This window comes from Acomys minous (assembly GCF_964271855.1).
Source record: "Acomys minous genome assembly, chromosome: 20".
NCBI lineage: Eukaryota > Metazoa > Chordata > Mammalia > Rodentia > Muridae > Acomys > Acomys minous.
In genome coordinates, this window is record NC_140502.1 from 10,511,193 (window position 1) to 10,523,843 (window position 12,651).

The following is a 12,651-nucleotide window of genomic DNA, read 5'->3' on the forward strand; positions in this document are numbered from 1 at the left end:
TCTTATCAGCAAAGGATTGGGTTTGTAATCTCCCTGATGTTCCTTAGAGGGTCTGGGGGTTCCCCAGGTCAGGCAGAGAGGGAACCCAGCTAAGAAAAGGAGTCCATCTTCTTATGCCGAGCTCAGACGCTATCTGAAAATACCAGACTTCGACCCTAACAGCAGAGCCCCACACTCTCCAATAAATAAAATGAAAAAAAAATTACGTCGATCTACTTATTGTGTGTGTCCAAAGGTGCACGACAACTTGTGGAAGTTGGTTCTCTCCTTCCTCCACAGTGGCTGTGGCTGCATCATCAGACTGGGCAAGCTTCAGCATCTGTTGAGTCATCTCGCCAGCCCTCTGCATGACGTTTTTTTAGTTACCACCACTAAGGAGAGATGGCTTGGCAGCTAAGAGCAATTGCTACTTTTACAGAGGCTTGGGCTTCCGGTCCACGTGACCACACCAGACGGCTCACAGAAGCCTTGCAAGTCTGGCTGCAGAGGATCTGATGCTCTCTTTTGGCATCTTCATGCACCAGGCACACATGCGGTGCACAGACATACATGTGAGCACTCTCACATATACAGAAAGCAAGAATAAATAGGTCTTTAAGAAACAAGCAAATCGGAGCCGGACATGGTGATGCACACATTTAATCCCAGCACTCGGGAGGCAGAGGCAGGCGGATTGCTGTGAGTTCGAGGCCAGCCTGGTCTACAAAGCGAGCCCAGGACAGCCGAGGTTACACAGCAAAACCGTGTCTCAAAAAAACCAAAAACCAAAAAAAAAAAAAAAAAAAAAAAAAAAAGAGAAAGAAACAAACAAAAATTTTTTAAATTTTATTTTATTAATTTATTCTTTAATTTTTTATTAATTTATTCGTTACATCTCAATGGTTATTTATTAATTTATTCTTATTACATGTCAATGGGTATCCATCCCTTGTATCCTCCCATTCCTCCCTCCCTCCCATTTTCCCTTTACTCCCCTCCTCTATGACTGTGACTGAGGGGGACCTCCTCCCCCTTTATATGCTCATAGGGTATCAAGTCTCTTCTTGGCAAACAAGCAAATCTTAAAGAATCTCTTTTCCTTACTGGGGAACTGAGAGTGATTTTTTTTTTAGCAACTTCCAGAGAGTCACCAAGTTGGCCTCTGGCTAATGCTGACAATTGCTTACTGTCCCCTAGGAGCCTGTACTTAAGTTTGAGTGCATCTTAACTGCCCGCAGTAGCTCATATGTACACTTGGATGTGTCTTTCTTCTGAGATCCCTGTCCCTCGCCCCAGCTTTTTTGTTGCTGTTTTTGAGACATAGTTTGTGTAATAGCCCTTGCTGTCCTGCACTCGCTTTGTAGAACAGGCTGGCCTGGAACTCACAAAATCAGTCTGCCTCTGCCTCCCGAGAGTTGGGACTAAAGGCGTGCGCCACCATGCCCAGCTGAGATCCTTTCTTAAACTTTGTGCTTAAACCTATACTATAATATCTTTATTTAATAAAGTCACCAGATCCGTTTCATTTACTGGCTATAGTTGTGAAATTCCTTTGACTCCGAGCCACATATCCGGTTTGGCTTAAGTCGAGATCCCTAAAAGTCTAGGGGAACTGCTCTGGCTGCTGACAATTGTATGGAGTTGTCTGTCTCCCGCTCTTCCCCTCCCCCCAACCCCCCACTACTGACAAGAGGACCCTGGTTACTGTGGCAGAGATGGGTTAAAGACGCCTTTTGGGTAAGGGCACAGAATAGCCTGTAGAAGCCCTTTGTGGTGGTGGTGCAGCCCTGTAATCCCAGCACTTGGGCGACAGAGGCAGGGGGATTAGGAAATCAAATCCAGCGGCTGGTGGGGTGTGTGTGGGAGGCCCACAATGCCCGAGTGTTTGTCATTAAGTGTGTGTGTGTGTGTGTGTGTGTGTGTGTGTGTGTGTGTGTGTGTGTGCGCGCGCGCGCGCACGGGGCAGTTCCACCGCTAACTAGAGCTCGGGATGACCACACTCTGCACAGGTTAGCTCCCACCAAAACCAACCCAACTATTTCAAGAGAGTATGCAGAAGAAGCACACACGCGTGTAATGCCAGCTCTGGGGAAGTGGAGGTTTGAAGATTTATGAATGCAAGGCCAGCCTGGGCTGCATACTGGGCTCCCTCCATGAGCCCGTAGTAAAAAAAAATAAAATAAAATCAAAATAATAAAATCAATCTATCCCAAAGTCATCCGTGCCCAGGCTGAGAAAGCAAGCGTGGCCCCAGATCTGCCAGCAGGCTTGTAGGGGTCAACTCAGACTCCACCCCCACCCCCGAGACCCAGGCCACGCGGAAGATTGCGTGCCTCAGTTTCCCCCGCCTGGGGAGTTCCTTTCCAGCAGCTGAGCCCCATACCAGCCTCAGGCCCCGACCCCCCCCCCCCCCCCGTCCCCAGGACCCTGCACCTGGCGAAGCCCAGCGGTGGGCGGGGCCCGGCTGGACGCAGCGCGTTACGTCATGACGCAAGGCGGCGGCGGCGGCGGGGTTTGTGTGCGCGAGAGGCCGCCGATAAAGGTTGAGTGCCTCGCGCCCGGGGGGCCGTGGGGAGGGAGCGCGCCCCCGCCCCCTCCCGGGCCGCGGCTCCCGCAGCGCTTGTGCGGAGGGGCCCCGCTTCCCGTCAGCCCCCGCGGGAAGGCCCTGGGGTTCTCCTTGATGCCCCCCCCTCCCTCCCCGACCGGGGCCACAGGTGAGAGACCGGAGGGCGCGGTGGGGGAAGGGCCGGAGGGCGGGGCCGTCTGAGAAACGGCGAGCGGGAAACCGGAAGGGGTACCTTAAAGGGAAGGTCGCTATTTCGCCGCCGAGATTTAATCTGTTAGGCCGACTCCGCCCTCTTAAAGGGTAAGGGCAATGTGTTTAGCTATGCTTTTTTTTTTCCCCCCCCTCTCCCAAAGCTTACTGCCTTTTTTCCTCCCCTTTCTCTTCTCTTAAAAGGGCGATTATTTTCTTAAAATCCGGGCAATTGTCCCAGACACTGAACGAAAAATTGCATAATCCCCCTGGTCCCTAGAATATCTGAGTCAAGATAGACAAAAAAAATCTCACATAGCTCCGGATGCCCTCAGACTCCCTGTATAGCTGAGAATGACCTTGAATTTATGGTCCTCCAGCCTTCACCTCCTATGTTCTGGGATTACAGGCCTGTGCCACCACGCCCAGTTCTGGGTTGTATTTGTGAATCGAACCCAGGACTTCATGCGTGCCAGCCATTAGCAACTGAGAGCTGCATCCCAAGCCCCGAGAGCATGCTAGCGAAGCCCAGCCTTTTAAAGGGGACTCCTACTGCTAAGATGGGTCCCTATTCCTTTGGGTATCTTGTGTTAAAAAGATGTGGCCTCAGCTGGGCTCATGCCTCTGGGGAGGCAGAGGCAGGCGGATCGCTGTGAGTTCGAGGCCAGCCTGGCCTGGTCACAAAGTGAGTCCAGGACAGCCAGCCAAGGCTACACAGAGAAACTCTGTCTCGAAAAACGAAACAAACAAACAAACAAACAAAACAAAAGATGTGGCCTCAAAGGCACAGGCGATTTCTCTTTGTTTGTTTGTTTGTTTTTTTGTTTTTCGAGACAGGGTTTCTCTGTGTAGCCTTGGCTTAGCCTAGCTCAACAGGGGCGGTTTCTTAAACTCATTTGTCATTTTACATTGCAAAAGGGATGCTCGCCCATTAAGAAAAAAAAATCCTTCATAGCCTGTGGAAAGGGGGATGCCCTGACCTCTGGGCACTGGAGCTACATCTACTGAGCATGCACTAGGCTGCTGTTTCCATAGGCACTGGGATGGAGGCAGCAGTGAACAAGGCGGAGGCACCCTGTTTCCATGGTGTGTACATTCACAGAATAAAGCAAGCAGTAAGAGGGCTGTGATGGGACTGGGGCGGGGAACACACTGCAGCTCTGACTTGAGGATTTACTAGGGAGGGTCAAGCTGGTACTGTGTTAGTTACCAATGGCGTCCATCCTGTTGAGGTCAGGAATCCTCCCCCACAAACACCCCACAAAGTCTGAGACAGCCCCTCTTTTAAAAAAAAAGACTTATTTATTACATATATATATGTATGTATGTATGTATATATATAGTGTTCTGCCTGCATGTATATCTTCACACCAGAAGAGGGCAGCAGATCTCATTATAGATGTTAGTGAGCCACCATGTGGTTGCTGGGAATTGAACTCAGGACCTTTGGAAGAGCAGACAGTGCTCTTAACCTCTGAGCCATCTCTCCAGCCCCGAGACAGCCCCTTTGACAAAGAACAACCCATCCCCAAATCTCTGTGCTGATGAGGTTGAGAAATCCTGGCTAAGGTGGTGGCGGAGGCAGCGGTGGTGGCGCACGCCTTTAATCCCAGCACTCAGGAGGCAGAGGCAGGCGGCTCTCTGAGTTTGAGACCAGCCTGGTCTCCATAGTGAGTTCCAGGACAGCCAGGGCTGTGCAGAGAGACCCTGTCTCAGAAAACAAAACAAAGAGAGAAATTCTGGCTGTGTAGTACTTAGAAGGCAATGAGCCCCATGAAGAAGGCTGTGGGAATAGAGCAGGCAGTGCTGAAGGGATTTCAGTACAGTGGCCCGAGGAAGTCTCTCTGGGCTGATTTCAGCAAAGACTTGGAAGTGAGTCGTGGATGGTGGAGGGCAGGGGTCCTGAGCAGGAATCCCAAGGTAGGGGCAGCTTTCCCTGCCTGGTTGAAAGGCTCCAAGGACAGGAGGGCAGCAAGAGGGGAAGGAGGAGGCTACCAATCAGGAGCAGTCAGCAGGCTGCTTTCATACGCGTGTGGCCTTCTGGCCTACTCAGGCCTTCCGTGTCACCGTGTCACCGTACCTGGTGTATGCGGTGCGGGGTGGGGGTGGTGTCAAACCCAGGGCTCTGTGTGTGCTGAGTAGGCACTCCACCAACAGCGCTGCATCTCCAGCCCTGTTTTTAAGCTTTTCAATAGGAGGTCGCAGAGGGGGGAAGACCTGGAGTTAGATCGTGGTCAAGTGTGAGGTGTCTTAGGCACAGCGCCCCAAGTCTGTGGAGCAGAGGGAGAGGCCTGGGTGGAGCCACACTCTTGGAGTCCTTCAACTATAGGTTGTGGAGTCCTAGGAGGGGACTAGGGATTCCAGAGAGAGGGGCGGATGGAAAGAGCAGTTCTTTTTAGTTTTAGTTTTAGTTTTTTTGAGACAGGGTTTCTCTGTGTAGCCTTGCCTGTCCTGGACTCACTTTGTAGACCAGGCTGGCCTCGAACTCACAGTGATCCACCGGCCTCTGCTCCCACACCCGCCCCTCCTAGTACTGGGATTAAAGGCGTGGTGCCAAAGAGCAGTTCTTGATTGAATTCTTAACTGTGCACCCCTAGGTTTAGAAGGATCCAGCCCAAAGGCTAAGATGGTGACAGGAAGGAAAGTCAGCCGTTTTAAGCTAGGAGACACGCTTTAAGGAAAACATCAAGGACAAGGTGCTGGGGTGCTGGGGCCTCCAGGTGACGAGTGATTCCAGAGGGAAGAGCAGGGAGTGATGGGGCAGAGAAGCCTCCTGCTGGCCCAGCCAGGGGGGTCAGAGGCTGTGGCACAGGTCAGCGTGTGCCTGGGAACGCTACAGTTTTGCAGCCTGTGCTGCTGGTCTTTTGGACTGGACCTTTGTGGGGATTCCTCCTGTGCACTGTAGGGTGAGCACTTGACAGACAAGCGAAGGGAGTGTCCCCACAGTTGGCCCATCTGGGAGCCATTGGTGCAGGGATTGGAGCGTGAGATCAGTGGTCAGTGGCAAGGTCACCTGTAAGAACAGGGACACAAGAGGACTTAACGGGAAGAAAGATGCCAAGGGATTCCCACTGAGTGAGCGCAGGGACCCGAGAAAGTGCCGCGTCAGTTGAGCAGCACAGGGGGTGTTTGCAGTTGTGGGCAGAAATGAATGCACAGTGAGACGGGGAGTGTGCACAGGAGGCTGGGTCACGTGCTGGTGATGGCATGATGGATCCTGCAGGGACAGGAGGCCATCACTAGGGACTTGGGGGTCCCGAGACAGAGTGAGGCCGGTAAGGGGTGGTGGAGTGGGATGCCTGAGGCTCTGATCACTTTGCTTACAGTGAAACTGTTTTAGGGTGTGGGTGTGGGGGGGACAAGTGTTGAGGTGGAGAGGTAAGGGTTAAGTCTTCAAAACAGGCAGGAAGTAAAGCCGGAGGCTTCTTCAAGGGAGCCAGTGTCCTCCTGAAGGCAGTGCTCTGGCCAGAGACCACACCTTCCTGGACATGTGCCTTCCTAGAGGCGGAGCTAGTTGGCTGAGATGTTTCGCATCCCAGGTACCCCATCATTCCCCCCGCCCCCCCCCCAGTCTATGACAGTGTGTTATTAGGCGGTTGGAAACCCTAACCCTAAGGCAGAGCCTTTACAGTGTGGGTGACATAGGGAGGCAGCCGCTTTGTTACTGGAAGAGCCAGGATGAGTGGTGGTGGGGCCCAGTGCTTGCCCATTCTCATCAGAATCCTTCCACCAGGTGTGATGGCCGGCTCCCACGTAGACATGGCGCCAGCTTCCACCACAGAGGGAGCTGGGGACAAGCCAGGCCCCACGGCCCCGGCACCCACCCCTGCTGCCCAGTATGAGTGCGGGGAATGCGGCAAGTCGTTTCGGTGGTCATCTCGGCTCCTGCACCATCAGCGCACGCACACGGGCGAGCGGCCCTATAAGTGCCCAGACTGCCCCAAAGCCTTCAAGGGTTCCTCAGCCCTACTCTACCACCAACGCGGCCACACAGGCGAGCGGCCCTATCAGTGCCCTGACTGCCCCAAAGCCTTCAAGCGTTCCTCCCTGCTGCAGATCCACCGCAGCGTGCACACAGGCCTGCGGGCCTTCACCTGCGGCCAGTGTGGCCTGGCCTTCAAGTGGTCATCCCACTACCAGTACCACCTGCGGCAGCACACAGGTGAGCGGCCCTACCCATGCCCCGACTGCCCCAAGGCTTTCAAGAACTCGTCCAGCTTGCGGCGCCACCGGCACGTGCACACCGGAGAACGCCCGTACACCTGCAGCATTTGCGGCAAGAGCTTCACGCAGAGTACCAATCTGCGACAGCACCAGCGGGTGCACACGGGCGAGCGGCCCTTCCGCTGCCCTCTCTGCCCCAAGACCTTTACACACTCCTCCAACCTGCTTTTGCACCACCGCACCCACGGCCCCGCCCCTGGCTCCGCCCCTGCCGGGGAGACCAGCAGCGACAGCAGCAAGGTCCTGGTCTCTGATGCCTATCTGCAGCCCCGCAGTCCGCCCGCTCCCCCAGCCCCGCCAGCCCAGCCCCCACCCGTGGTGCCCGAGCTCTTTCTGGCTGCTGCGGAGACCACGGTGGAGCTGGTGTACCGCTGCGATGGCTGCGAGCAGGGCTTCAGCAGCGAGGAGCTCCTCTTGGAGCATCAGCCATGCCCGGGTCCCACCGTGGCCCCCCAGCCCCAGGATGCACCTCCCGAGCTGCCCCAGGCTGACCCCCCTCTGCCACAGCCCCCGCCTGCCGCTACGGGCCCTCCTAACTTTGCTTGCCTGCCTTGTGGGAAATCCTTCCGGACTGTGGCTGGGCTGTCCCGCCACCAGCACAGCCATGGCGCTGCCAGTGGGCAGGCCTTCCGCTGCGGCAGCTGTGACGGCGCCTTCCCACAGCTGGCCAGCCTGTTGGCTCACCAGCAGTGCCACGTGGAGGAGGCAGCAGCTGGACGGCCACCCCCTCAGGCTGAGGCTGCCGAGGTTACCTGTCCCCAGGAGCCTCTAGCCCCAGCCATTCCTGCCCCACCACCTCCCCCGCCCGCCCCTGTCTCCGCAGAGCGGCCGTACAAATGTGCAGAGTGTGGCAAAGCCTTCAAGGGTTCTTCCGGGCTGCGCTACCACCTGCGGGACCACACAGGCGAGCGGCCCTACCAGTGCGGGGAGTGCGGCAAAGCCTTCAAGCGCTCTTCCCTGCTGGCCATCCACCAGCGAGTGCACACCGGCCTGCGGGCCTTCACCTGCGGCCAGTGCGGCCTCACCTTCAAGTGGTCCTCCCACTACCAGTACCATCTGCGGCTTCACTCGGGCGAGCGGCCCTACGCCTGCAGTGAGTGTGGCAAAGCCTTCCGTAACACTTCGTGCCTGCGGCGCCATCGGCACGTGCACACTGGCGAGCGGCCCCATTCCTGTAGTGTGTGTGGCAAAAGTTTTGCACAGACCTCCAACCTCCGGCAGCACCAACGCGTGCACACGGGCGAGCGGCCCTTCCGTTGCCCACTCTGCCCCAAGACCTTCACGCACTCCTCCAACCTGCTGCTGCACCAGCGCACCCATTCTGCCGAGCGCCCCTTTGCATGTCCCATTTGTGGTCGAGGCTTTGTCATGGCCGCCTACCTGCAGCGGCATCTGAGGACGCACACCCCAGCCACCGCAGCCTCGGGCAGCACGGGCCCTACTGCGTCGCAGCCCCCTACCCCACTGGCCGCTGCTCCAGCTCCTCTGGCTGCCCAAGATGTCCATGTTCTTCCCCATCTCCAGACTACACTCTCACTCGAAGTAGCTGGGGGCACAGCTCAGCCTATGCCCCCAGGCCCGGTCACCCCCAATTCTCAGACTTTTCTCCTTGTACAGACTGCCCAGGGCCTCCAGCTGATACCTAGCAGTGTCCATCCCCCTACCCCCCCACCTCCTCCTCCTCCACCGCCTAAGGTCATCCTGCTGCCTCCTGCCAGTGTTAGTGGTCCGGGCAATGGTGCTGCAAGACAGGGCCCTCGGGCTGTGGGAAAGACTGGACAGGGGACAGGGGTAATGTGGTTTCCAGGCCCAGGTGGTCTGGGGGTCCAGGGAGGTAGCAGTGCAGGGGCTGGGGGGGGAGGGCAGAGCCTCATTGTTGTGCAGAATGTAGGGAGTGGGGAGACAGGACCTCAGGAAGTGAGCGGGGTTCAGCTTCAGCCAGCACAGGAGGTGGCCACCGTCCAGCTCCAGCCAGCACAGGAAGTGACCACGGTCCAGCTCCAACCAGCACAGGAAGTGACCACGGTCCAGCTCCAGCCCCTGACAGGCCAAGTCTCCAATTCTAGTGGAGGAGCTGTGGCCACAGATGCTCCAAACCTGCTGGTGGTTCAGAGTGGGGCAGCCGAAGAGTTGCTGACCGGCCCTGGACCTGGGGAAGTGGGGGACAGCGAGGCCAGCGCTGGTATGGTCCAGGATGTCCTGTTAGAGACGCTGCAAACGGATGAGGGCCTGCAGAGTGTGCTGGTGCTGAGTGGGGCGGATGGTGAGCAGACGAGGCTCTGTGTGCAGGAGGTGGAAACGCTTTCCCCCGGGCTGACAGAGCCAGCTGCCACCGGCCCATCAGGACAGAAACTCCTCATCATTCGAAGCGCCCCAGCTACTGATCTGCTGGAGAACAGCAGTGTTGCGGGGGGTGCCACCACACTGCAGCTTTTGGCCCCACCAGCACCTGGCTCAGTCTCTGCCCCTGTTGGGGTGCCCGTAGCTCCTCCCTCCCAGATGGTACAAGTGATCCCTGCAGTGGCTGGACCAGGGGTCATGGCCCCCCAGAGCTTGCCTTCTATCCAGATTGTGCAGACTCTGCCTGCAGTCCAGCTGGTGCACACATTTTGAAGAGACTGAGTAGGACCTTTGTGTGTCATGGACCCCTTCCCCTGCAGCTAACTGTTCTCCTCAGCTGGCCTGGGGTCAGCCCCAAAGTCAAGGGGCTGCTGGCTGGGCGTGCTAATAAAGACCCAGAATCTCTTCTTGCTCTTGTTTTCATGAGGGAGGGCATAGTCATGGGCTTAGCTCCCGCTAAGCAAGACCTGGAAGTCGTTATTCTTGTTTCCTGGCTCTGAGATGACTTACTTTGAACTTGGAAGCTGCTTCTCCAGGATGGGGCTCAATCCCCCCACCTTTTATACTTTTAAGACCTTTATTATGTTGGAATATACTTGTGGAGGTCAGAGAGATGACTTTGTGGGTATCTGCCATGTGGGTTTCCGCTAGACAAGTTCTCTTACTTGCTGAGCTATTTTTCTGGTCCTCTCCCATCCTTTGTATGTTCATGTGTCACTGTAGTCATTATAATAGGGAGGATCAGGGTTCAAATTCCGGATTTTCTACTTTCCTATAAGTCACTCTCACCTGAAAGGTATGTAGAGGGATATTATTGATCCAAACGACACTATACAGGTGCCACCAGGTTGAGATAAAGGTCTCCGCGGATGGGGGTGCTCAGTTTTGTCCCCACCCCTTCCCGCAAAGACCCATGCACCAATGAGACTAGATTCACAAGCAACGCCTCCTCATCCTGATGCTCAAGTTGCTTAGCAACGAAGGACCGGCAAGAAGGGATCTGTGCAATCCCTCCGCGGGCGGGCCTGGTAAGAAACCCTCTCTGCTCTTTCCCCCACACCTCCATCCCTTTCCCCAAGGTTCTCCCACCAGCCTCCCGCAGGTCACAGCTCTTCCCTCCCCCTCGCAGTTTCCTCTTTACTCCCATCCGCTGCCCGGTAGTAGGGGAAGCTTGGCAACAATTGCTTAGGCGCTGGCTCCACCTCCTGTCCGGAGTGTGGACGTCACTTCCGGTGGTGACCCCTTTCTGACCCTGTCCCCCCCTCCACCCCCCCTGTTGTCAGGGGATTCGAGGAACCCCGTGGAGGTGCTTGCAGGGCCCTGTTCTGCTATCCGGGGTGGGACCATTGCAGAAGACATGTTCCTGTAGCGCGGGGAGGGATGAGTTCACAGACCGTTGAGTGCCTTCCCCGGAGTGGGTACGGGGGCGCCTGACCTGCCACATGGCAGTCCTCTTTGGCAGTGCTCCAGCGTCCTTGGTGATCTGGGAAATGCCGCAGCCTATCACTCCCAGACTCTTAGGACACAGGTGCCCACCTAACACCAACCTACTTGTTCTCAGCAGGTGCACTACGCTCCCTCCTGGGGGTGGGGAGGTGGCGGCGGCCTGGGGGCTACCATGGCCCCCAATCACCTGTCAGTGCGAGAGATGAGGGAAGATGAGAAGCCCCTGGTGCTGGAGATGCTGAAGGTGAGAGGCCGGCAGGGGCACCAGTGAGCATGCGCAGCTCAGGACGTTCCAAGTGGGTTCCACCAGTCCCGCCCACCTGCCTGAGCTCCCGGGGATCTCCAAAGGGGGGGGGGGGATATCTTTGCCTCAGCTGTTTTTAATTGGTCCCTTTTCTCTAGTGCCGTCTCCCTACTTACACCTCAACTATTATTTAAAAAAAAAAAAAAGCAGTTGGAAGGGCCTTGGGGCTAGATGTTCAGGTCTCCTTACCAGCCTCAAAATGAGGGGTGCTTTCACCCTCCAGTGAAGAGCCCATGGTTTCACTTTCCCTATCCTGTCCAGTGTCCTAGCCTGCCATCCCGACTTTAATTCATTCATCCAAACCTCATTCAGTGGGCCAGACTGAGACCACCCCATCAGCTGGCGTCTCTTCCCACTTGGGAACATCTTGGGTATTCCAATGTGATTTATGGCCCCACCCCACCCCCACAGGCTGGTGTTAAAGACACGGAAAACCGTGTGGCTCTCCACGCTCTGACACGTCCGCCGGCCCTTCTCCTCCTGGCTGCAGCCAGCAGCGGATTGCGCTTCGTCCTGGCCTCCTTCGCCCTGGCCCTCCTGCTGCCCGTGTTTCTGGCCGTGGCTGCTGTGAAGCTGGGCCTCAGAGCCCGATGGGGTTCTCTGCCTCCACCAGGCGGCCTGGGGGGTCCCTGGGTGGCTGTCCGGGGCTCCGGTGACGTGTGCGGGGTCCTGGCTCTGGCCCCTGGTGCCAACTTGGGCGACGGAGCCCGAGTCACCCGCCTCTCTGTCTCTCGATGGCACCGACGCAAGGGCGTGGGCAGGAGGCTGCTGGCCTTTGCTGAGGCCCGAGCCCGAGCATGGGCTGGGAGTATGGGGGAGCCTCGGGCCCGGCTCGTGGTCCCAGTGGCTGTGGCTGCTTGGCGGGTGGCAGGGTTATTGGAGGCCTGTGGCTACCAGGCAGAGGGAGGCTGGGGCTGCATGGGCTATACGCTGGTAAGGGAATTCAGCAAAGACCTGTGATTAGAGACCACGCCCACTGGGGGAGATGGGTGGGGACCCAGCACCTAAAGAGCATCTACTATGTGCCAGGCACTTTACATCCCCTCCCTCAGTGTCTACCTAGTCTGCCGGACCGATAGCGAGGCACCAAGGTTGACGGGCTTACATGCCCACAGCGCAGCGGGGACTCTGAACTCAAGTAGAACAAATCCTTTCTTGGCCTTCCGGGACCACTAGAGGTCACCCTGTCCACTCCTTTTCCCCTCTTCTGTTTGCACTGAAACCCTCTTCTGGTTCGGGGTCTACAAAACCCCCTGCTATGTGTGTCTCAGCGTGGGGGAGAGCTGTAAGAGCATACCCCCCAAGGGGACAGATCTGCTGGGAGTGGGTAGGGCCGGGAGCACAGCTTCTCCGAGGCCCATCTGGTTTTTTACACTGTTTGTTAATAAAGCCTGAAACTTCTGTGCGCCTGTCTCCTCTGATGCGTTTTCCAGCTGCTCTCTCCAGACCCCCTCCTTCTGTCTGGCTCCTCCAAAGTTGACATTAATTGCTAGGGAAAGGGGGGGGGGCGGTGTGCACTGTGCCGGGAGAAGGAGAGGCAGTGAGCTCACAGCAGCAGCCCAGTCCCTGCCAGGCCTTCTGACTCATACGCCCCATTACCAAA

The 12,651-nt window shown here is 56.7% G+C and overlaps 2 protein-coding genes across 5 annotated transcripts; both read left to right on the forward strand.

Moving 5' to 3' along the window:
* Window positions 1–2,442: 2,442 nt before the first annotated feature.
* On the forward strand, window positions 2,443–9,703 carry ZNF628 (zinc finger protein 628). The gene is made up of 2 exons (XM_084770304.1): window positions 2,443–2,693; window positions 6,468–9,703. Exons 1-2 carry the CDS (start codon window positions 2,465–2,467, stop codon window positions 9,569–9,571), a joined length of 3,333 nt encoding a protein of 1,110 aa, XP_084626430.1. The 5' UTR covers window positions 2,443–2,464; the 3' UTR covers window positions 9,572–9,703.
* A 154-nt stretch (window positions 9,704–9,857) lies between these two features.
* Window positions 9,858–12,453, forward strand: NAT14 (N-acetyltransferase 14 (putative)). Of its 4 annotated transcripts, none has more exons than XM_084770360.1 (3): window positions 9,858–10,326; window positions 10,860–10,988; window positions 11,460–12,453. In XM_084770360.1, the coding sequence occupies exons 2-3, from the start codon at window positions 10,917–10,919 to the stop codon at window positions 12,006–12,008; spliced, it is 621 nt and encodes a 206-aa protein (XP_084626486.1). In that variant the 5' UTR covers window positions 9,858–10,326; window positions 10,860–10,916; the 3' UTR covers window positions 12,009–12,453. The 4 variants fall into 4 exon arrangements, with proteins under 4 accessions (XP_084626486.1, XP_084626487.1, XP_084626485.1 ...); XM_084770361.1 differs by having other exon boundaries at window positions 10,863–10,988; XM_084770359.1 differs by lacking the exon at window positions 9,858–10,326 and adding an exon at window positions 10,386–10,604.
* The last annotated feature ends 198 nt before the right edge of the window (window positions 12,454–12,651 follow it).